The 24727-nt window shown below is 52.7% G+C and overlaps 1 protein-coding gene across 1 annotated transcript in view; it reads right to left on the bottom strand.

The window, feature by feature from the left end:
- Nucleotides 1-483: 483 nt before the first annotated feature.
- LOC135244044 (B-cell lymphoma/leukemia 11A-like) overlaps nucleotides 484-24727 on the bottom strand; it is a 55781-nt gene continuing 31537 nt past the window's right edge. The window contains exon 3 of the mRNA XM_064316247.1: nucleotides 484-6170. Coding sequence (XP_064172317.1) covers nucleotides 4000-6170 — 2171 coding nt within the window. The 3' untranslated portion in view covers nucleotides 484-3999. The remainder of the gene's footprint in view (nucleotides 6171-24727) is intronic.

The following is a 24727-nucleotide window of genomic DNA, read 5'->3' as shown; positions in this document are numbered from 1 at the left end:
TATTCGCCACACGCCTCTTCTCCCCATTCAACACACTTCACAGCATCCATTTGTTTTTTTGGTTTTTGGCTTCGCCGATTTTTTGGTTATGTCCCGGGGACCCAGGACCGCGGCGGCGGCGGCGTTTCCCAGGGTTACAGCAGAGAGGCGTGTGATGGCGCCGTTGCTAGGCAACCGCCGCTCCCACGTCACACCGCCCCGACGCAGAGTTCCGGGGAACCGCGCGCGCGGGGAACAGCGCAGGTCAGACGCGCGCTCGAGGAAGATGGCCGCCGGTCAGGGACGCCAAGCTTTCCCCCAGACTGTCGGGTATTGGCCGCACGGAGGGTCACGTGACCCTTACGGAACTGCGTCGACGCAGTCCCCCCCCCTTCAGCCGAAACAAACCACCGCACCACTGAGTTTGAGTCTCACCCCACCACCCCCCTCCCCCCGTCCCCCCTGACACACACACACACACCCACGCACAGACCACTGCAGCAATTATTACTTTCATGTTTTTTTATTCTTTTTTTTTGTTTGTTTGTTTCAATAAAGGACAAAATGGGTGTGTGAACAGGATAATGCAGACAACTGCCAAAATCACAGAGACAGTGGTATCTCCAACAGATCTTAAACACAGACCAGAAACAAAAAAAAAAGAGCAAGGTTGTCGATGGCCTTCGGTCATCATAAAAAAAAAAAAAAAACAAAACCAAAAAAAAGTCAATCAAAATTAAAAAAGACAACGAAAAGATCCATTTATGTGCCTCTGTTTTGAACAGCGCACAGAAGTAATAATAAATAGTGACTCCCATTGAAAAAGCTAAAGTTCAAGTTCAGTTTTACAACAAACAGCTTTCAATACAGGATTAGAAAAGGCTGATAACAAAATATTCCGCATTGCCATTTACAAAAAAGTATCAACTCAAGTGGGCTGCTGCTCCATTATTTCCACTTCATTTTATTTATTTATTTCTTTAAATATGCTTTGCATATGAAATTCTTTCCCAATCTAAGTATAAAGCACCGTTTCGTTTTTGGCAATGAAAAAAAAAAAAAAAAAAAAAACTGCAAAACTTTTTTAAATTTATTTTTTAAAATGCTATTTATTTCATTTATCTACGTATTCATTTAGTAACCGTCTGATTTACTGCATATGACATTTAGTTTTCTTTAAGATGCTGGAATGTAAGTTGGGCGAGAGAGCAGAGGAGGAACAGAAGAGGACACTATCGAGGACCCCAACGCCAGCTTGCGTTACCGTGGACACGACGGCAGGAGAGGAATAAAAAAGAGATATGTACAACCATCCGTTTTTTTATTTTTTCGTTTCCTCTGGTGTGGACATTCTGAATTGACAGCCTGGGCAAGACCATTACATGGCCCCATATCTATACAATGCCACATAATAATCTTCTTTTTTTTTTCCTTTTCATTTTTTAAAACATACAAATAATTCGCACTATATTATCCTGCCAAATTAAAAAAATATACTGTGGCAGCTTGTTGATGTTTTTATTTATTTTATTTTTTTTGTCGTTTTAAATTTTTTAAAATTTTTAATCCACTACCGAAGCTGGTACGTTGATACCTTAAAGAGAACAAGCAACAGTTAAAAATACAAGCTTCAATATAAATACTATAGTGCCTACACTAGGTGAACATTTAATTCAAATACCATTCTAGAAATACAGAAAAAAGAAGACCATAGATGTGTTTTAGCATAGGAATTGACAAGAGTGTGCATGTTCCTATATTTAAGTTCTCTCTATATATTTATATATAATCTTAAACCTTTCCCCGATGCAAGTTTGCAAATTTTGTTGAACCTGAAGAGCTGTGGAAAGCCAAGGCAAAAAAACGAAAAAAAAAAAGAAACAATAAAAAAATTATTGTTTATATATGTAAAACCAAAGTCCACCAAGACAAAGAGGGGGGAAAAACAATTATAATACAATTTCCTAAAGAGAAAGAAGCGTTTTTTGAAAGAAAAAACAAAAAACAAAAAAGAAGTCATCTTAATTCTCAAAAAATTGTACAAATAAAAACTCTTGCTGTGTCAGCAGCAAGTTAGGATCATTCATTCACAAGCAGGAAAAAGCCCGTTCACTGCACGGACACCAGCGGTGCACAAACCGCTCGGCATTCTGGGAGAAAAACAAAAAAGGCTGGCGACAGTTCTCTCCACTCCTACTGGATTCTACGCTACGCAATGACACCACGTTCAGCCGTTTACCATCATAGCAAGTTTTCCCTTGAGTGTAATACCTGTAAACAGGGAAAAATTGATCAGTGCAGTTAAATTGTCCTATGAATGAGCGAGCGGGTTTGTTTTTATACTCAACCACTGTACCTCTGATTGGACAGTCAGATACAGCCTCACCGGGGAAGAGTCACAAGTGCTATTGTGAACGCCAGCCATTGGCCGACGCGATGGCGATGGAGTGAAGGCCTCGTTCATGTCAACACAAACGACACACCCACGTATGAAGAAGTGAAAAAAAAACCTTTCCTGCTTTTTTTTTGCACTGATTTTAAGGAGCACAGGGTGTACTTACTGCAATTTCTGAGCACTATTATTATTATTATTATCATTTTTTTTTAAATTACGGATTTATTTTTTTTTTCCGATGAGCCATTCATAGTTAATCATCACCAAGAAAAAACGCTACGCTTGCAAGTGCCAGAGGTGCTCGAGTTACCCCCTGGATCATTCCTGGCATTCTCCTGTTCCCAATTAGTTTATCTGGTCAGAATTAAAATGCCCACAGATTTTTAATTAATACTGCCCGGTCCACACATCCGAACATCCAAGCAGCCGCATCATTCTTTTGTGCTACTTAAAAGAATTGCAAAACCTTTACTAAAAGCAAACAAGTAAAAGTCGTAAGAGCTTAAGATCGTGGATTTTCGAAAAAAAAAGTCACAGTACCATTGCGTACGGTACCACAAAAAAAAAAACAAAACAAAAAAATAAACAAAAAGTTCAAAACCCCACACAATACAGCATGTACCATGCCAGTAAACAAGAGTGGCAATTTAAAGAATATACACATTATAGGTAGCTATATGATGATTAACTAGAAATGTCTTCTGCTTTTTTCACTGTTCTTTCCTCGTAAGTCACAGTTGACCATAGCAGTCAGGTGCTTGATGCAAGAACCTTATTTCAGGATCCAATGGACCCATTTCCAGTATATAGCTGAGACTCCAAGCTTATAGCAAACAGGAGGATTTACCAATGCAGTTTCAAGATATCCAAGGCACTCTTTTTTTTTTTTTGTTTTACCAAATGATAGTACTAATTCAAATGTAATGACTTTTTCTTCTTCTTCTTCTTCTGCTGCTGCTTAGAAAAGTCAAGGCTGTCACCATTTTTTTACATTTAGTAAATAGTCCAATTGATAGCGTTTAACCCCCAAGTGGACGAAAATCTTTTAGAAAGATCGGTTTAAGTGCGATTCCCAGCCCGTGCGAGGGGTGAAGCGGACCGTCTGAACTCCATGTTACAACACAAAGCTGTACATGATATGCGCGACGAAATGTTAGCATGGTCTGCTCTCGCTCTCTCTCTCTGTTTTAAAAAAAAAAAAAATTAAAAATAAGAACGAGAAAACGGCAACACATTACTCAACAACTCACCAATCAAAGACGATTTCTTTTCATTTTTTTTTTTTTTTAAAGTAGCCAAAAACATACCTCTGAACATGCTGTCTAATTCCAAAATAAAAAAAAAGAAAGAAAAAGTACACAAACATGTAAATTATTGCACAAGAGAAAGGCTCCAAGTTTTGCGTCAATGCAATAGTATTGCCCCAATACAGATCATGCATTCAACGGTAGAATCAACACGGGGGGGGGGGGGAGGGTGCCAAGCACATCGTACCCTCCCTCCCCTGGACTAGAAAAACGGAGGCGAGGGGTGGGGAGGGAGGAGAAGGGGGCGGGGCCTCTACGAGGGGGGGGGGTGGAGTGGGGACTGTAGATGGGTCGGTCAGGGCTCTCCCGTAGCTCCTCCTACTCTGTCTTAATGTCGTTGCTAAGCGCCCGGTCGTTGTGCCACTTCTTCATGTGCTTCTCCAGCGTGCTGTAGACGCTGAAGGGCATCTGGCAGATCTCGCACTTGTACACGTCCTTGCCCATCTGGCCGTGCGTCTTCATGTGGCGCGTGAGCTTGCTGCTCTGGGCGCAGGCGTAGTTGCACAGCTCGCACTTGTAGGGCCGCTCGCCGGTGTGGCTGCGCCGGTGCACCGTCAGGTTGCTGCAGTTCTTGAACACCTTGCCGCAGAACTCGCAGGTGTCGCTGCGCCGGCCGTCCTTGGAGCTGGGCCGGCCGCCCAGGTGGGGGGTGCTGCCCCCGCTGCCCGTGCCGCTGCGCCCCGACACCCCGCCGTCCAGCTCGCCCGGCGGCGTGGAGAAGCGCAGGCTCCCGTTTTCGGAGGAGTGCTCCGAGGACGAGGCGAAGGGCGATTGTCTGGAGTCGCCGAAGCTGAGGAAGGGGTCCTTGAGCTGGCGGGACGCGGCGTAGCCCGCCAGCCACTGCGAGTACACGTTGTCGGCGTTGGGGATGGTGGGCGCGGCCAGGTCGAAGTCCTTCTCCGTCTTGATGCGCTTGGAGAAGGGGCAGAGGGGGCTGGGGCTGCCCAGCAGCAGCTTCTTGGAGAGGCCGGCGGAGGCGGACTCGCTGGGGGACGAGCCGCGCCCGTTGACGGCCGAGCCGCAGCCCTCGTCGGCCAGGCGGTCCGAGCGCGAGTCCTCGTCCTCCTGGCACAGCGCCCGCGGCGCGGGCTCCCGCTCGGGCCCCAGGGCCCCCAGTGCGCCCCGCTTGCGCTGCGCGAAGGCCTCGCCGTAGTGCTGCATGCTGGCCGCCAGGGCCACGCCCTGCAGGCCCTCCGGGAGCGAGCGGGGCGCCCCGTCCTCCGCCCCGCCCAGGCGTCCCGCCCCGCCCCCGTTGTTCTCGTGGTGCCGCGCCCCCTCCAGGCTCAGGCCGAAGCGGTAGTCCCTCCGCCTCCTCTCGCCCTCCAGCTCCTCCTCGTCCCCTTCCTCCTCCTCTTCCTCTTCTTCCTCCTCCTCCTCTTCCTCCTCCTCTTCTTCCCCATCCTCCTCCTCCTCCTCTTCTTCCTCCTCTTCCTCCTCCTCCTCGTCCTCCTCCTCGCCGTTCTCGTGCGCCGCGCGGTTGTTCTCGCTCTTGAACTTGGCCACCACGGACTTGAGGGCGCTGGTGGCGCTGCCCGCCGGGCCGCTGGTGCCCGGCTCGGGCGAGCTGGCGGCCGACAGGCCGTCGTCGGAGCGCGCGGCGGCGGGCGAGGACTTGTGCAGGTGCGTCTTCATGTGGCGCTTGAGCTTGCTGGCCTGGGTGCAGGCGTGGTCGCACAGGTGGCACTTGTAGGGCTTCTCGCCCGTGTGGCTGCGCCGGTGCACGATCAGGTTGCTCTGGAACTTGAAGGACTTCCCGCAGAACTCGCACGACTTGCTCTTCAGCGGCAGCGCCGACTGCTGCTGCTGCTTGTTGGGCGTGGACTGGGAGCCGGCCGAAGGGGATTGGGTGGCGGGCAGAGGGGGCGTGGCCAGGAAGGGCGGCTTCCCGCCCGGCTGGAATGGTTGCAGCAGCCGTTGCATAGCGCCGGGTCGCCCGGGCGACGGGGGCGGCGACGACACCCCCGAGGGGTTCCCCGCCAGCTCGCGGAGGCGGCGGGAGAAGTCCATGGCGGGCGGGGGGTCCAGGGGCAGGGGGTTGAGGCGCAGCACCCTGTCGAAGGCACTCGGGTGGTGGGGGTGGTGCGGGTGCGGGTGGTGGTGGGGGTGCGGGTGGTGGGACGCCAGCGCCAGGTCCTCGGGGCTCAGGTGGTGGCGGGGCGGCGGGCTGAAGAGCGGCGGCGTCGGCGGCGGGTAGCGGGCGGGCCCGTCGCGGCCCGACGCCGAGCCCGGGATGCGCAGCAGGCTGAAGGGCCCGCCGTCGGCCAGGTGGAGGCCGTGGAGCGGCGGCGGCGGCTGGGAGGCGCAGTCGGCGCCCGTCCCGGGCAGGAGGGGCGGGGCGGCGGCCACGCGGGGCGTGAGCGGGCTGCCGTGCTCGCTCTCCAGGTAGATGCGGAAGCCGTGTGTGTTCTGGGCGTGCTGCAGCAGGAACCAGGCGCTGCCGAACGGCTGCTTGCACGTGGTGCAGGTGTAGCTGCTGGGCTCGTCCTTACCTGAGAAACACACACAGCAGAGGGGAGGGAGAGCGTTAGCAAAACCGTTAGCATCCTGCCATTTCCCATTCCGTTTCTCACTGTACTCTTTTACACACACACACACACACACACACACACACACACACACACACACACACACACACACACACACACACACACACACAGTTCAGCTGCTGAGGTCAGCGCCTTTACACTGCTCCCATTTTAGGAACAATGGCCCCCGAAGATTTATGCGTGCTAACCGGAAAAATAATTTAGGTGCACATCTACTAATTGGGACGCATTAGTGTGCTCCTAAATTGTTCAAATTAGCAGCATGTGTCCCTTGAAAAACATGATAGCGTGGAGCCCTGGGGTTTACCTCTACTGAGCAGGGAGAAACTGAGTAGGCACACAGCTGTACATACGAGGGGGGGATGGAGGTCAGCTCCAGAGACCTGCACCTAGCGATGAAACGTACAGGACAGGAGATGAGGAAGAGGACGGGGGGACTGAACGGGGTACACTCCTGTCCCTGAGGGCCCCCGGATCCTGAGGGTGAGGCGAGTCGGACCCCCCCCTCACCCGACCCTGACACCCCCCTCCCCCCGCAGGTCCCCGAGCTCCGTGGCCCCCCCAGCAAACACGCATCACGAGGCAGCGCAGGACGCTCGCCCGACAAACAGGCTCCGCCCGGAGGCCCAGGTCTGAAAGAGCGGAGTGTGTACAGACGTCTGAAAGCAGGCCACAGAGTCCCCCCCACCGGCTGTGAGCTCTGCACACAAGGGCCAGGAAACTGCGCTCACTTCAACATCTCTGTGCTTTTTAACAGCGTGGCGTATGATGCCGGTTCGCCATTGTGACAAAAGACAAGGACTTACAAGCACAATCATATCAATTCGTTACGTGTGGATGTGTGTGTTTGCGAGTGTGTGCGCAAGTGAATATTAGCATATATACATAAACAAATAGATACATACTTACACATAAATATATGTATATATATATATATTATATATATGTATATATAAATATATTAAATATGTATTAATGTGGGACTCCTTGTGAAGACATCTATGATGACTGATTCCCAGCGTTGGATAGGCGAAGGCACATTTAAAGCAGTAATTGGCTTTGAATGGCAGTTGCAGGACGGCCTGCGATTTGCCTGACAACACGTCTGTAATCTCATTAAACGCGCCCGACCGCTCCCCTCCCACTCCCACCCCCACCCACTCCCACTCGCTCCCACCCGCTCCCGACCGCTCCCGACCGCTCCCGACCGCTCCCGACCGCTCCCGACCACTCCCACCCGCTCCCACCCGCGCCCCCCTGCTCCCACCCGCTCCCACCCGCTCGCCTGCAACACAGGACCGCAAACAGGCCGGGCGGAGGAAAGCCGTTTCCGTGGCGAGCGCGCGGCGGTAGGCTGCGTGAGCGTCTCCACGGCCACCGGTCCCCCCCCCCCCCGCAGGTACAGAGGCGCGACGGGGAGCTCGCTCCGCCACCGCTGAGGCTCCCACGGCCCTTCCCGCCATCCCGCTCCGGTGCTGAGGGATTGTGGGTAGTGATTAGCCGGAAGCGCCAGGGAACCGGTTACACTTCCCCTCAAAGGGGTGATGCAACTCGGACGCGTTCGCTTGAAAGGTGTGCCAGAGGAAAAGGACAACTTACTTTCCACACAAAGTTATTCGTATCAAATTGAATTCGGTATTAATAATTGCACTCAAAGACATGGTAGGAGAAGTAAAACCTGTTCCTAATCACAGGGACAGAAATATGAAGCGTTTGCTAAATCAAGCTTTACACCTATGACTTGTGAAACCACACTGCTGCGAAAAAACAACCGAAGAAAAATCGGAACAACTAAATCCAGTTTTACTCGCTCAAAAATCCAAGCGGCCATTTTATTCCTTTCTCTCTCTATATACTGGGGGGTGGGGGAAGGGGGTGGGGGGTAGGGGGTAGGGGGGTGTGTGCTGGAAAGGCCATCATTGGTTGGTAAATTATGGATCATTACAATCTACAAAATTACAGTTAATTGCTGCCACCTGCATGGGGTTTGACCCACAATGCATTTTTTTCCCCGATTATCATTCAAAGGACGGTCGCTGTTTTCCCCATTCCAACGGTTCTACGAAATGTGTTTGTGCGCAGAGCAGCGATGAACGCCGTTTTAATACCTTTATTTCAGATAAAACGTAAATACAGAATTACAAAAAAAAAAAAAGAATGCTTTCAAACAGGTACACGTGTAAATGTATGAAGACATATTTTTTTAAAAGATATTTAAAAAACGCATGGAATTGTCCGTTGATGAATAAACAGTCATTTATGCACACAGGCACACAGGCACACATTAAAACCTTTTCTTTTTTTGGTTTTAATCGTTGCTTTAAAACCCTTAAAATTGAGAAGATGAGCCCTTTGTGGAGTTCGACTAAGCGTCAGAAATGTTTCTCGAAAAATGGGGTAAGAGAAATTTCTGGGGAGGGGGGAGGCGGAGAGAAAAGGGGGGGTGGATTTGCACAAGTGTCAAAATTCTTTTCTTACAGGAGACACTTTTGAGGTGGAGAGAGAGACCCGCTCTGCACAGCGCACCGTGAAGGTGCCATTTTGATCAGGCAGCAGCGAAGACAGCCCTGAAGGACAGGTCACCACAACACTGCATTTACCCGGGGGTCCCAGTTCATTTGATTAGAGGCGGCGAGGCTCTCTCTCCCCCCCGTGTGTAATCATCTTTTTCACATGACATTTTGAATATCCTGCGCGGCGAATAATTGTGGCGATAATTGATGGCTTGGCGCGGGCTGAGGGGTTATTGATTGGCACCCTCCTTCGCCGAAACAAACGCTCTTCCATTCGCGCGCCGCGGCGGAAGCGCACAAATCCGGCTTTCTGCTGACAAACCGCTCCGGTGCCGTCCGATTTAATGATAATACTTTAGGAGACAGGCAGGGAGGGGGTGGAGACGGGCACCTCAGTCTGAGCACAGGCTCGGAAATTTTAAGCAAGGGGGGGGGGGCAACCCGCACCCCTTTCTGTATTTATAAAATACACCCCTCTAAAGACTCAAATTCTTCGACTGGGTTTTTCTTTTTAAAAAAAAAACCAGATGCCAGGGAGTTGTTGTGTGCAGTGAAGGGCACGAATCAAATTCACAGCTGTTTAATATGCATGACAGTGGAAAGAAAGAGAGAGAAAGAGAAATGCAAAACAGGAGGAAAGAGAGACAGAGAAAAGAAAGTGAGAGAGAGAGAGAGAACGCGAGAGAGAGGGAGAGAAACATGTCCTCTGTGTTGAACGAGTCTCATGGCGATGGTCAGATGGCGGAGTTTCGGAGTTGCTAAGATAGCGTTCGGCCTGACGGCCCGAGCCTTTTGGGGAGCTGGCGATAGCGGGTCTGGGCTAGTTAGCAGAGCCGTGGCTAATTAGACAGCCCGCCAACTCTCTCAGCGCACGCGACGGCCGTAGGACCAGTTCGAACAGGAGATGTTCTGGCACTCACCATGCAAGAAAGCAGAGCTCCCCTTTCCACTCAACACCAACCCCAGTCACATGACCACACAATACCAGGAAGTACGCCCGAGAGCTCAGTCTGGACTACAACGACCAGGACACAACACAGCCAGACTGGACCGCGCTCAACATCACCACCACGGTACTTCATAATAACACCAGCGCCATTTCTGAATAATCTGAGCCATGTAATTATTTCAGCCTGGGCCCAACATGAGAATGTGAAAAACAACAACAAAAAAACATATGAACTGCACTTTTGGTTTTCAACAGTGTTCATGGGAACTATGCAGCACACATTGAGGCACAATGAAAAAATAAAAAATAAAAAATAAATACTGAATAAATAAATAAATGCAAGTGAGAAGGTGCTAAGGTGTGAAGACAACCGTAAATTCCAGACGCGTCGTAGGACTGCCGTTCTAAGCCGCTGTAATTTCAAAAGCAGTCCAGTTACGCCGGACTGCATTACCAGCTGATCAGAGACGTACTGCGAGATGACAGCAGGCTTGCATGGTTTTTTTTCCTCCCACTACTCTGCGCTCTGAAATGACTTCAGCATCTTCACATCACGCCTCAATTCCAGCACAAGGTTTTTGCCACAGAGTAACAGCTCAAGAACTGATTTTGATGTTTGGGCACTAACGTATACTAGAGGGGGGAGGGATGAGCTAAATTAGCATGTTAGGCTTCAGCAGTAAGACTCGGAGAGAGAGAGCGATCGCACAGACGCTCCGGTAGGAGGTAGACAAAGGGAGGGGGACTCCTGATTAAAGTGACCGGGTGGCCAAACCCCCAGCCATGCAGATTCTCCCATCGTCCCGCTCGCTAAGGCACCTCACAGCCGCCAAGTACCCTCCCCTACCCTCACCCCCCCCCCACTAAAAAACCACACCGCCTCCCCCAGTATCAGACCCCCCCCCAGCGCACACCAGGAACCCAGGGCACGGTCTCACTGGGCCGAGGCAGACGGCGAGGCGGGGGGGGCATTACCACGGACACTCAAACCGTCGCCGCGGCCGCTGAGAGGATCACCCCCCCCACCCGTTCGTCCTTGACGATGGCGCTAAGATCCCGCCACTCTCAGAGATATTAGTAATTGGGGTAATGGAGCGGGGCTGTAACAGGATTACTGAACGCAGGGATTACTGAGGAACTGACAGGGATTACTGAACGCGACGGGGCGACGAGGAGAGGGACGCGCGATAGCGTATATCACCACGGAGTTCTATCAGCAGGCGTGCGTTCCCAGTTTATCACAGTCTAAACGCCTGCAGCTTTATTATCTTATAAGATTTTAATTTTAATTTTTATTTTGACCCCTTCCGTACCCCCTTTTACCTGCTAGAGTGGACACACATACACAGGAGTACACAAACACTCATCCCCAACGCCCTCTAAAAACACCACGCACAATGTAAGTAAAGAATCTGATTTAAAACATCCTAATTACTCCCATCATTCCCACAACAACATTACTGCTACTACATGCTCACTCTAATAACGGTTAATGCTACTTTTCCTCTTGCCACCCTCATTGCAATGAGTGTCCACTGCTTTTGCTATGGTGTCCATTGGCAGGCCTGGTGGGTGCTGGGATGAGATTAGCCGTTAGCCGCTAGCCTGTAGCCATTATCTGTTAGTTGTAAAGAAGGGAAGGAGACGGCACAATCTGATTGGCTCAGAAGAGTCCCATTCCAATGACTGGGGCTGGCACTGAATGGCAGGGGCGTGCCCGCAGCGAGCTGGAGCAGGCTGGCAGAAGTGTGCCAATTACCCCTACAACTCTCACTTCCCCAAACCCGAATAAGCGTGACCACAAAACTGCTTTTTATGGGCCTTTCGCTCTGAGCGCGAGCGCCAGAAAAAGCATTTACTTGCGCAACGGTCAAGCTGCACAAATATAGCCGACAAGCAGAACGAAAAAAGAAAAACAGCACAAGACACAGCTGCCCAACTGTCCACAACCCACAGCTGCCCAACCTGCTCCAAATGAGCTTCTGGTTAGCAGCGGCTAAAATGTACATTTACTTGAGCTTGTTGGCCTCAGATCTTTAGACTTGGGGGGGGGTGGAGGAGACTGAATTTAAGACAGAAAAATTGGGGGGTGTAGAGAGACAGTGAATAAGAAGGAGAGTAACGAGATAGCAAATTAACTCTGCATTCTGGGCGGTGTCCCGGCTAAGCCGACACAGCGGAATTCTGCGGGAGATCCGTATCCCACGGTAACGCCTCGGCCGCCATTACGCGTGTAATTCCCGCCAAAACGTCCCCATCCGGAGCGGCCGACGCCGAACGCACTTAAGGGGGGCGGAGGATTCGGGCGCGCCTGACTCTGCGTCCCGGTTACGCTTACGCAGAGGAGATCGGTGTGCTCCTCGCGCCTGGAAGGGGGGTTAAAATAATAAATAAATAAATAAAAGTTTTAAAAGTACACGCGGGATACGTGAGGGGGATCTGCGTACAGGAGACGCCCCGATCCGCCCACGGGCTGTCCGCAGAACAGGCGTTCCCAAAGCAAGGGGGGGTCGTTTCACCGTGAGATTCCGCCCCCTACACCGGGATTCCGGAGTGCGTAACGTGCACCCCATCATGCCCCACTCCACAGCCGTCCCACTGCGGTCTCCAGCCAGACCAGCGAGGACGGCCACAGCGCGACTACCTGCCCACGTTTCAGGCCGTTCTCACGTTCTTCTCCTTTCAGCATGGAAGTCCCACAACCCCCTGCTAACTCCTAAAAATACACCGAGGAAAGACTAATGAAGAAAACAGGACCGGGAAGCCCCAGTTCAGCCGGACCCTGGACACAGCCTGTGGGGAAAGCTGTCTGAGCAGCAGCTGCCGAACGGCACAATCCTAACGTCTCCTCGTCCTGCCACCGAAATGCCCCTGGCGCACTGCGGAACGACTGCATCCTCATCTCCACTGCCCTCTTCTCAAATCACCCCCCCCCGCCCACCAAGGGCCCAACACTGCCACTTCTCCACCCTCCCTGTACCTGGGAGTCAGGTGAGAAGACAGTCCAGCCAATCAGAAGCACTAATTGCTCAGTTAATTAGCTGGGGGAGGAAAAATAAAACCAGGGCCCGGAAGTGGATTTGAGGGCCCCATTTGAGGGCCCGATTTGAGCATCCGTTCTCTGCGGCATGTGAGCTACTGCACACCATTCTGCTTCTGCGGCTCTCGAAACGCGGGCGTCTATCTATTCATACTGCAGGGTATTAATAATAGAAAAACCATTTGCGGTGTTTTCTTCAGAGGAAACAGAATGAAATGAATGGAAGGAGATAAATGGAAAAAAGGAACAAACTCTGAGGTTCATACGGGAAAGACGCAGTCATTTCCCATCACTTTAAAAAGGCATTAAAAAAAAAAAATCAAACAGCTTCCACAGTAATGCATTTCGTAAATCATAAATAAAAATACAGACATGCAAGATATTTTTGTCACACTGGAGATAGGGAACTGCACTGCATGCAACACGCTTGTAAGTATATAAATACATTCTTTTTTTTAAAAGAAAGAAACAGTGAAGTAGTTCCATCATTCATAAAAACAGACTACAGCGAAGGAGGAGGCATACCAGTGGACTTCTACTGAACACACAGGTGAGGTCTACAAAAAAAAAAGAGGCATTTGGAAAAGCAAACCCAGAAACAATAAACAGGTGTTTCCCTTATCAGGTGGATCAGAGCCCTGTCTAGAGATGGGTTGCCTCTCCGGCACCCCCAAGCTCGTTTCGAGCGGCCTGACCGTGTTTGTGTGTGTGTGTGTGTGTGTGTGTGTGCGGTGCAGGCAGGGTGTTGGGGGTGGGGTGAGGGCTACCCTGAATTCATAACTAAAGCGCAAAGCGTTCAGAACGCTTAGTTGAGTGATTTATCACAAACGCTCGTGTGGTGATTAATAAGTATGGGACGTGACCCCAGGGGGGGACCCCAATAAGAGATTTTAATTATTGCCTTTGTTAATTGTCGCCACAGTTGAGGCGCAGTGACGCTCCCACTGGTCCGTCCGCGCGTCCTTCAAAGGTCGGGAGAATCCGCGGAATCCGCCCGTCGCTCGGGGGGGGGGGGGGAATGCCAGGAGCGTTTATAGACAAAGCGCCGAACAGCCCAGGGAGAACCACCGTGAGCCCCTGCCATGTCATCTCCGACAGCAATACACCAGCCTTCCGAGGGACGCCAGCGCCAGAGACACCGCTGGCCTTCTACCGGCGGGCACCCACAGCATGCTGGGTAAAATAAAATAAAAAAACAAAAAAAAAAACAGCAATTTGAGCACGGAGAGCTCTGATTGGGTCTCGTGCGCCCCCACCCCCCGCCCCGCCCCCAGAAGGTGCACGGCAGCGAGAGACTCCCCCGGATGTGATGTTATCGCGAGAGGGCACGGCGTCTGATATTCACACCGTAATGAGGTGCCCGTCTCTCTCTCTCTCTCTGTCACTCACACAGGACGGACCGTGCCCAAGCATGGGAACTGGCTTTAGTCACTGTCAAGATAAAGGCGTAAAACAAAAAGGACCAAAACTGAGGACTACAGCAAAGTCAGTGTGTTTATTTAGCCTGGTGCGTTCATTTTGATTTCACTTCCTGTTTTGTATGTAAAACGGCTATAAATGCAAATCCCGTCACAGTTAGGGTATCTGCAGATACACAAAACTACCAAGCCCACAGCACTGACATTACACACACACACACACACACGCGCACGCACGCGCACACCCCCCCCCACCAAAGTGAGTGAAACAGACGCAGGCCTGGGAACAGGGTCCTGACTGCGCCACACGTGATAGGTCAACGGTCACCGCGGCAACAACGCACATTCTAGAACCAGACGGCAAGGAAGGGGGGAGAGAGGGAGAGAGTGGGAGAAGGAGAGGGCAGGGAGGGATTGAGAGGGAAGTGCAGAAAGGGAAGAAGGGAGAGAAAAGAGAGGAGAAAGTACGGAGGGAAGGACTTGCAGGGACTTGCAGGACCGAGGAGCCACAGCAGCACAGGTCTGGGCCTCGATCATCGGCAACAGAGCGCTGCCTGGCAACGACACTCCCCACTCCCGACGCCGCCCCCCTCCTCCTCCTCCGCCCGTCCCACGCCGGGGGCTCACCCGCAGAGGGGGGGGGGGGGGGGGGGGGGTGGTGGGCGGTGGTGTTGGGGAGACGGAAGACAGGCGCAGAGACTGCCAACACACTGCCCTCCTTTCAGCTACAGGGGAAGGGATTCACTCTCACCGAAAGAGAGAGAGAGCGGGAGAGTGGAGGACAGGAGGCTCATGGGATTGCACATAAAGAGGGGAATAAGAGACAGACCGGACACAAAGCCAGAACTGTGGAGCAGATGATGATGACGATGACGATGAAGGCCAGAGTCGCTGACAACCAGCTGCTGTGAAAACGGCCAGTGCACTGGAACCCCAACTCCTGGCACGGATTCCAGAACACTCCTCCTGCCAGAACGTCTCCCTCTGCTGCCGTCGCTCTCTCTATCGCCCTATCGCACTCACACTTCTCTCTCTCCCTCTCTTCTCTCGCTCTCTCTCTCTCCCTCTCCCTCTCTTCTCTCATTCTCTCTCTCTCACTCTCTCCCTTTCCCTCGTTCTCTCTCCCTATTCCCCTGCCCCTCGCTCTAATCCTCTTTTATGTCCAGCAGCACACTCTGAGCTGCAGGCTGTGCCCCGCTGACACCAGTTAGCCCGGGATGGCGGCAGCTGTGGGTACACCCCCCAAGCTCCTCTCTCTCCTACGGGACACACATCAGCTGTCAATCACAAACAGTGACTGGGACGAGAGAGAATTGAAGGATGTCTCAGTATCATTTTATTTTATTTATTTTACCGCTACGTCAGAACAGTAGCATCGCTGGATGAAGTGTCTCTGAGAAGTATTACAGTGCGGACACACCATCCCTGGACGAATGCTACAGTCACACTGCCGTAACTTTCATTCTAATCATCGTCTTTAGTGGACACAGCCTCAGCCAGCGTGAACAAAGAATAAATTGTTTAAAACGTGCACATTATCTGTCCGCAGTGCTCGGCGACTTAATGAAGCGTGTCAGCAAACGCGCTGGAGCGATTCAGACGAAGCGTTTCGCTCGAGAGTGAGACGACAACAGCTAAGCTTGTATGGGCCCAGGTCCCTTAGTAACAACCAAGCTCACACCTGGGGCTGTTTGTTTGCGTCCATGCTAAAACGTGCTAAGACGTGCTAAAACGTGCTAAACGTGCTAACATCCCACAGACTGGAAATTCATTCCCATCAGTGGACCTTTCTCTTTTACAAGCCATTTAAAGTGTTCTCATTACATCCAGACTTCTTGGCGAAAGGAAGTCTATTGATCTTGGCGTGTTTTTTTGCAGAGACCACCGGTGAGGGCAGAGGGTGGGACGGTGGGGGGAAGGCGGGGGCTGGGATCGTTTTTTGATTTCGTTCGGATGCATTAATCCTAACCAGCGTGCCGACCCCCGGGGAGCGCCCGCGCCATTTTAAAATCCCACCGAAGGGGGGAAGCTCTGCCCCGAAACGAGCAGGAGACGAAACAAACATGTCCGCAGAAAGAGAAGGTCCTCTCTCTAAGTTACCGAGCAGACGGCCTCAGCGCCCCGGAGAGCAGACGGCGCTGGCGCTCGCGCCGCAGACACGTGTTCCTACTTTAGCGATATTTCGGCAGTCGCGTAAATCCTCAGAAATGACACCCTTACCCACAAGCCTCCAGCGAGCACTGGGATTCTCTGTGCCAGAAACGCCACCGCGGGGGGGCGGGGGGGGGGATATGGGAATCTGGAACGGGCGACGCTCTTTCGCAACGCTGAGAAAATGCAGACGCCCCCTTGCAAGGCTGACTGGTACTTGATATGTACGTCTGACTCAAAATGGCTGCCATACATTAACCCCGGGTCCTGATAAACACTGGCTGTGGCTGAGGAGTCACCTACCATCGGCTACCCTTACAAATTGCCAGGCAGGCGAAAGAAAAACAAATGCGCGCGCACACACACGCACACACACACGCACGCACACACACGCACGCACACACACACACACACACACGCAAGCAACACCTAAACAGCTGAACATCACGCGCAACCCAACTGGCCTTAGGGTCGTCCATCAAGAAGAAAGAGAGATGACAAAAAAAAGAGCGTGCATGAATTATGCAGGGAGCAGAAAGAGAGAGAGAGAGAGAGAGAGAGCCATATGTAGAGAAGGAAGGGGTGGGAGAGAAATGAGAGAGAAGGAGAGGGGAGGGAGTAGAGGGAGAGAGAGTGAGAGAGAAGGAGAGGGGAGGGAGTAGAGGGAGAGAGAGAGCGAGAGAGTGAGGGAGAAAGGGTGGGAGAAAGAGTGGGAGGGAGGAGAGAGAGAGAGAGAGCGAGAGAGAGGGAGAAAGGGTGGGAGGGAGGAGAGGCCTGTTCAGACACCAGGGCTTGATCAGCAGCAGAAGAGCAGCTCCGTTACCCCGCCGACCGGTCGAGGGGAAGCTCCGCTGCAGCGGGGCGGGGCGCCGTGGCAACCACAGCGCTCCTGTCAATAAAGCCGCGGAGACGCTGGGCCGCCGGGCGAGCAAACCCCGCACACACACAGCAACCCCACGGACGGCCAGAGTCAAGAGGGGAATACAGCGACAGGGCGACGGTAGCGGGCACAGGTGCGGCACAGAGCGGGCAAGTGGGCAGAGTGCCGAGTGGGCAGGGTACAGGGCAGGCACAGAGCGGGTATAGAGCGGGCACAGAGTGGGCACAGGGCGGGAACAGGGCGGGCACAGAGAGGGCACAGGGTGGGTACAGGGCAGGCACAGAGTGGACCCAGAATGCACGGCTATATCGGGGGGGAACATCAGCGGTTATCATTTTATCTTTTATTTATTTTTCATTTTCCCTCTCCCTGACAGAGGGGATTGTGTGCTGATGTTCTCTCCGAGCGACGGCACACCGTAAAGGCTTGTTTTCACCGCCCCGGATTGTTTTGGCTGCTCAATTCCGGCGTGTTCTCTCGCCTCCTGGCCCGGGGGGCTGCACAGAGCTGTACTTTACAAAAAAAATAAATAAAAACAAAATCAGGTCTGGAACACATCGGAGAACATCCGTGGCGTTTGTTTGGCCTTCCGCGGTGCGGCGCGTGCGTGCGGCCCAGTTCCATTAGCGCTGGCCTAATGCGGATAATGCTCCCGTCAGCGGGCATCTAAGTGCCCACGCTACAGTTATGACCCCCCCCCCCCCGCGCCCCGCCGCCAAACCCCCCCCCCCCACACCTCGAGCGTGCGGTGGCCACCAACTTTGAAATGCTTCCCTTTGAGGGGCAGGCACTGCCTTTCAGTCCCACCCAAAAGAGAGCGAGAGCGAGAGAGAGAGAGAGCCAGCAGCCTGAAAGGGCGAGTCCAGCCTTCACTTTCATCAGAGTGGCCAGTACAGGAACAGAGGACATCTACAGAACACAGAGCGACTTTAAGAGTCTATTACAGGGCAGAACACTCATATACACACACACACACCCACCCAACACATACACACACCCTGAACGCACACGCACACACTCACATACACACACCCACCCATACATTCATGCACGCTCACACTCACACCCTGAACAAACTCGTACACTCACTCAAACACACGCACACACACACACACACACACAAACACACACACACACCACACACACACCACGAACACACACCACACACACACACACACACACACACACACACCCCGAACCCACATGCACATAGTGTGCCACCCCTTCTAATGCCCGAGAGGACAGTTAAAACCAGGATTAAAGGATTTCAGGTCGGGAACAGTGGAAGTCTGTTCTCACCAAGAAGCCTCTCTTGCGTTCGCACCTTCCACACCCCGGCTAAAAGTGCAAAAGAAACCTTCAGCCATTTCCTAACGACTTCCCCCGCGGTGTCCACAGCGAGCTCGCCGTGTGCATTCTGTCTCCCTCTGTCTCTGCGCTACGGCTAGCTGCGGCTAGTCCCTCTTACAACCCGGCATCCAGGGAGGCAAAAAAAAAAACCGAAGAGGTGAATTTCAGGTCGAGCGCACGCTCCCTGGCTCGACCCGAAGCAGGGAGGGAGGCGCTGTCTGTAGCTCAAGGGGGAGGGGCGGGGGGTTCGGGGGGTTGGGGGGCGTACATACAGTACGAGCAGGCGGACCAGCTGAAAGGGGATACGGGGGCAGGACATCACACGCTATACACTCAGCGAACTGCAAGGCCGCCACTGGAGCCCATGGTACAGTTAAGAAAGAAAAACCTGGGGGTTAGAGTCGGGGGGGGATTTGTGGTGGGGAACAGGTCATGAAAAAAAAAAATCCTCAGCTGGTTTTCACATGAAACCGTTCTGGGAGAATATCGGAGAATCTGACCTCCTGTCCGAAACCTTCCGATTGTGCGCGTGGTGGGGGGGGGGGTGGGTGCCGGGGGGCCGGGGCGTGGCCGATGGAGGGACATGGTGTACACAGCCCTCAATGTTACACGCCGACAAAGGCCGTTTGGAAGAAAAAGAAAAAAAAAAAAAACTTGCAGTACCTCCGGAGAAATGTCCAGCGGGGGAGAAGCATGTGACACTGGGCTGCTGAAGAAGGCCCATTCAGCGTGACCCCTCGGCCCTCGGACGGGGGGGGGGCGAGGGTGGGGGGCACAAGGAGCAGTGTGTGCTCCAGAATCTTCCGCGGACACAGCCATTTTTCACGCTTCGCATTTCCAGCGCAAATAACTGGGTCAGGTGTTCAAAGTTTAGCACGTCGATTGTTCGGTTTTTGTTTTGTTTTGTTTTCCCCTCCTGTCCATGTTCTGTTTGTGTCTTGTCAATTGCCAGTACTTTAACTTTCTGGGTTTTTTTTTTTAAAGAAAAAGGACAACTTAGGAGGAATGCAAGACCGCATTCCAACAGATAACACGTTGATCTGAACGGTCTATAAATATGCCACTAGCCAAAGCAGGACCCTATAAATCTACTACGCTCATTCTGTTAAAGAAGAATGCCCTTAAATTCAGCAAAAAATAGCAAAAATGTCATTTATGACATGATGTACGTGTGTACACACACACACACACACACACACACAAAACTACACCAGCACCAATGGGCCAACACTTCCCTACAGACCGTCTTTTCATTAAAAACAAGGCCTGGCCTTGAATGAGATGCTTGATCACTGATAAAATAAGTGCAGGAAGTTGTTCTGTATTATAGATTGGATAGTTTTTTTTGTGTGTGTAAACCTGTGGGCAATAATTAGCAGTTATAATAATATGTAATGGACATATAATAATATGTAATGGACATGTAATGATATGTAATGGACAGGCGACTGGAATAAGTGAGCTTTGGGAGTGAATGTTTGATAAGAGGCTGGGAGAGGGAAGGCAAAAAAAAAAAATCCTTCACTCAAGAGAGCAGTCATTCCTTTTAGTACATGAGACGGTCTGAGATCAGCAGGTGGTAGGAGGAAGACGCGAGTACATCTTTAAGAGGATGAGGATGGCGATCCAGCCGGGGAACTCCAGGAAGAAGCAAACGACACGAAGCCACTTTCAAACCCTAACGCATTTCTAACGGCACTCCCACTAATAGAAAGGGATAGCCATCTTTAGAAATAAATAAATAAATAAAATAAAAAAACAAAATAAAAAACCAAAAGTGATCCGCGCCTGGCTCTAGGCCGCACTGCCCAATCACAGCTCTCCTGCACGTTCGCTTGCGGTTCCGAATCCGTCGATAAAGGCGCTCCTTCCTAAAGAGCAGGGAGGGGAACGGGCCGCTCTAAAAACCCAAACGCTGCATCTGGCGTCCTTAATGGACGCACGGACGGGATGCTGGGTAAATCGGGCCGGGGGGGGAGACGGCGCTCGCCCTCGACTGCGCGTCTTCAGAACCACCGCCCCCCCCCCCACCCCCCCCCCCACATCCATTCCGGGACACGGGATCGTTTCCTGCAAAGCCTTCTAAATTTAAACGGCCCACGCCTTCTCGTCCTTTATCCTCCTTCGTTCGTTCGCGTTCGACGTCGGGCCATCTTCGAGCGATCTGAGGAATCCAAAAACGTAGCGCGCAAACTTCAGAAAAGTTCCAAAACTTCCACAAAAAAAAAAATGATAATAATAATAAGTGAATAAAATACAAGGCGGTTTTCACCAGATCAGCATAACCACTGCTAAAACGCGACCCCCCCCACCTATACAGTTACACAAGTGATGCGAGTAAACATTAATTAGAGGACTGTACATGAGCGCTCCTGTACACAGCTGAGCCCCATAAATCAGGTTTGAACGAGGCAGAGCAGAGCGGAGCAGGGCAGGGAGCTCAGGCCTGCTGGAACACTACCTGAGCTCCCTGCCAAAAATGTGTCCAGGGCCCCCTATAGGCCGGACCGCCTATAGGAGGAACCGAGCGGTCGAGGGCACCGGGGGCAGGGGGGAGGGAGGGCTGGCGGGCGGGGCGGGGTGGGGGGGGCGGCTTAAGAGTTATTTCCATGAGGTCATCTGGTTTCAGGAACATATCTGAGCTGCTTACCTCAGGTGCCCGGAAAACAAACACCACTGAATTTTTTGGGTTTTTTTTCCCCCCCTTCTCTCCCAACTTGTATTCCGCAACGACTAAAAAAAAAAAATTTTAAAAAATAACCTAAATTAAACAGCGACAGGTGACCTTATCCGTGACACACACAAATTTAAAAACCCCCCGGCCCGGCCCGGGACCCCCCGCGGGCGGGGGCTGCAGTTTAAGGACAGGGCGTTACAGGGACGCCGAGCGAGGGGGACGTGTTCTATAAGTGACAGCTGGATTTACTCACGGACAGCTGGGGGGGTTTTTGGGGGGAGTCGGGGGGGGGTTTGCCGGGGTGGTTGGGGGCACCAGACGGCTCCCCTGATCGATCCCTGCAGGTGGGCGCGGCGGTGTCACAAACTAACGAGGACGAGCGCTGGAGAGAGAGACGGCTGAGGCTACGCGTCTTAAAAAGAAAGAAAAGAAAAAAGAAACGGATTTCGAGCGGTCAACTTCGGACCGGCCTGTCAGCAGAGAGGCCCGATCGCGTGGCCACGGTCTGCCGATTCGGCAACCATGACTTGCAGCTCCCCCTTTTTTTTTTAGACTCCGCCCCTAAAGGAACCGTCTGAGCGCGCTCAGAAAATCCCCTACAGCCCGATGTGCCGAAGGGCCATTCCTCCACTTACACTGAGAGAGAGAGAGAGAGAGAGAGAACAGTAAGAGAGAGAGAAGGAGGGAGAGAGAGAGAGAGAGAGAAGGAGGGAGAGAGAGAGAGAGCAGTGAGAGAGAGAAGGAGAGAGAGCGAGAGAGAACAGTAAGACAGAGAGAAGGAGGGAGAGAGAGAGCAAGAGAGAGAGATTGAGAGAGAGAGGAGAGAGAGAGAGAACAGTAAGACAGAGAGGAGGGAGAGAGAGAGAGAGAGAGAGAGAGAGAGCAGTAAGACAGAGAGAAGGAGCGAGAGAAAAAAGAGCGAGGTCATGAAAAGGCTGTACTCCACAGTAACCCCCTTTATCAGTCACATTCCCATGGTAACTGAGCACTTTCATGCAGCCGACCCTCTCACACAGCGGGGAACACCAGCGCACCGCAGAATAACGGCCGTCCCGTCGGCTTATGAAACACGACCAGCGGGAACAGGGTGTTGCGCCAACACAGGAAGCCGCGCACAGACAGCGCCGCTGCAGCCACAGGAAGGACGCGGCGGCGCAGTGACACGATGTCCGAGTTTCACGCGTGCGAGCTCTTCACAGCCGTCGCCCCCGAACCGCTGACAGGCGTCCGTCTTCGGCGAAGGCGCCGGCCCCGCCTCTACCCAGAGCGCTACCCTACCCCCCCACCCCCCCCCAGGAGACCGCCTGGGGAAACGATCGCCGCAGAAACAAGCACCACGGAAACGAGTGCGAACCTGCGTTCAGTCTGACGCCCGCCGTCGTGACTCGATGCCGCCCCCGCAGTGGGGGAGGACCCGCGGGACTGAGGTCTTCGCGGAAAGACACGGGGACCCGGGTCGAAGGTCGAGGTCGTGACCCTAGCCACACTGTCGGGGCCGGGTTCTAGGAACGCGAGGTCTAACATGTGACCTGGGAGCCTGGGCGGGCTGGAATTGGGGGTGGGGGGGGTCGGCATGACCCACAGGCCATGCGCGTATGTTTTCGTACCAGGCCAGGGGCCGACGGCCAATTCTTCACCCTCACGCTGCACAGCAACCACGGGACGGCAAGAAGCAACCGGGGGGGGGGCAACCTTACAGCTTCACCCATTAACAGGGCGGAGGTGGCAGTAGCCCTGACTGCAATAAAAATAACTAAGGGGGGGGGGGGGAGAGAACGCGAGAGAGAAGAGAGAGAGAGAGATAGAGAGGGGGGAGAAGAGAGAGAGAGGAGAGAGAGAGAGAGAGAGGGAGGGAGAGAGAGAGAGGAGAGAGAGGGAGAGAGAGAGAGAGAGAGGAGGAGAGAGAGCGAGGGGGGGGGAGAGAGAGAAAGAGCGAGAGCGCTCAGCTCATTGAAGCTGGTTTGTAGGGCAGCCTGGTCATCTGCAAGCTTGCAAAGATCACAAGACGCTATTGTGGGACATTGAAGACAGGCTGAGAGGGGTGGAGGAGAGGAAAACGGGGGGAAGAGTGGTGGCGTTGGGGGGATGGCCGGTCGGTCGGGCGCACCCCTCCCCTGGCGTTGGGGCGGGATGGCGGGCGAGCGGGGCGAGCGCCACTCTCCGCTGACTGACTGACGCTTACTAATAATAGTGCCCGGCAACAGAAGGGCCCGGGCAGACATTTTGTATAACCGAAGAGGAAGCCCTGGAGCCTGGGAGCGGGCCTCGCTGGCCAATCCCGGCTCTCCCTGGTCGGTTGCCGGCCTCCTGTGATTGGCCCTAATGCCGCGAGTGACCCTTTCTGTGGAGTCACCGTGGCTACGCCACGAGAGCCTTGCAGGTTCTTCTGTTCAGGGGCTGTGTGTGTGTGTGTGTGTGTGTGTGTGTGTGTGTGTGTGTGTGTGTGTGTGGTGTGTGTGTGTGTGTGTGTGTGTGCATGTATATCTGTGTGTGTGTGTGTGTGTGTGTGTGTGTGTGTGTGGTGTGTGTGTGGTGTGAGAGGTGGTGTGTGTGTGGTGTGGGGGGGGGGGGGGTGGCACACTCTCTTCCTGTGTCCCGCCCTGCCTCCCACCCCCTCCTTTCTCTGTCCTGTGACCGCAATCTCTCTCTCTCAACTCCGCTCGCCATCCTGGCTCCGGTCTGTGCGACGGTGGCTCTGGGGGGGGGGTGTTAGGGGTGCTTAATCGGGGGGGTGTTCTCAGGACAGGTTAGGCTGTCATGGGAATGCCCCTCCACCACACATGGTCCCAGCGTGTCAGGAGCGCAACGTGAGAAAGAACATGCAAAGACACTGCTGCTCGCTGCTGTTCGGCTGCTGCTCGGCTGCCCAGAGCGCGCTCCCAAAACTGAACAAGGGATAAAAAAGGAGAGGAAAGGAAAGAAAAGAAAAAAAAAACAAAACTCTGATGTGCATTTGGGTGTTTCACTACCTGCTTCACGCGTTCATTTCCCTACACCTCTGGGGTGTGAAGGAGCGAGCTCTGCCCAAACACTGAGGACATTTCTGCTCTACACTCAACACATCTCTCCTTTACACTCAGCACATCTCTCCTTTACACTGAGCACATCTCTCCTTTACACTCAACACATCTCTCCTTTACACTCAGCACATCTCTCCTTTACACTCAGCACATCTGTCCTTTACACTCAGCACATCTCTCTACATTGGGCACATCTCTCCTTCACACTGAGCACATCTCTCCTTCTCTGCTGTTCAGCTATTTACAAGAGACCACGGGTCAGATGCATCTCCCAAAAGAGCTGCCCTGCGCAAGTTTAATACAGATTCTCTTAAAACGGTCAGTACAGTCATGCAAACTGAATACAGTCAGTTTGACCCGAAATTCAACTATAGTGAATGCAGTAAGAATTATTCGATTCATTTGCTGAGAAAGAGCTTCATATTGTCAGTTCAACCCGCTGTACTGGATGTGAAGGTCCTATGCAACCCAGATTATGAGCCTGATTTACTTCACCACATGC

This window comes from Anguilla rostrata, chromosome 2, assembly GCF_018555375.3.
Source record: "Anguilla rostrata isolate EN2019 chromosome 2, ASM1855537v3, whole genome shotgun sequence".
In the NCBI taxonomy this organism is placed as follows: Eukaryota; Metazoa; Chordata; class Actinopteri; order Anguilliformes; family Anguillidae; genus Anguilla; species Anguilla rostrata.
The sequence above is the reverse complement of the archived record's forward strand: the minus strand, read 5'-3'. Positions and strand labels throughout refer to the sequence as shown.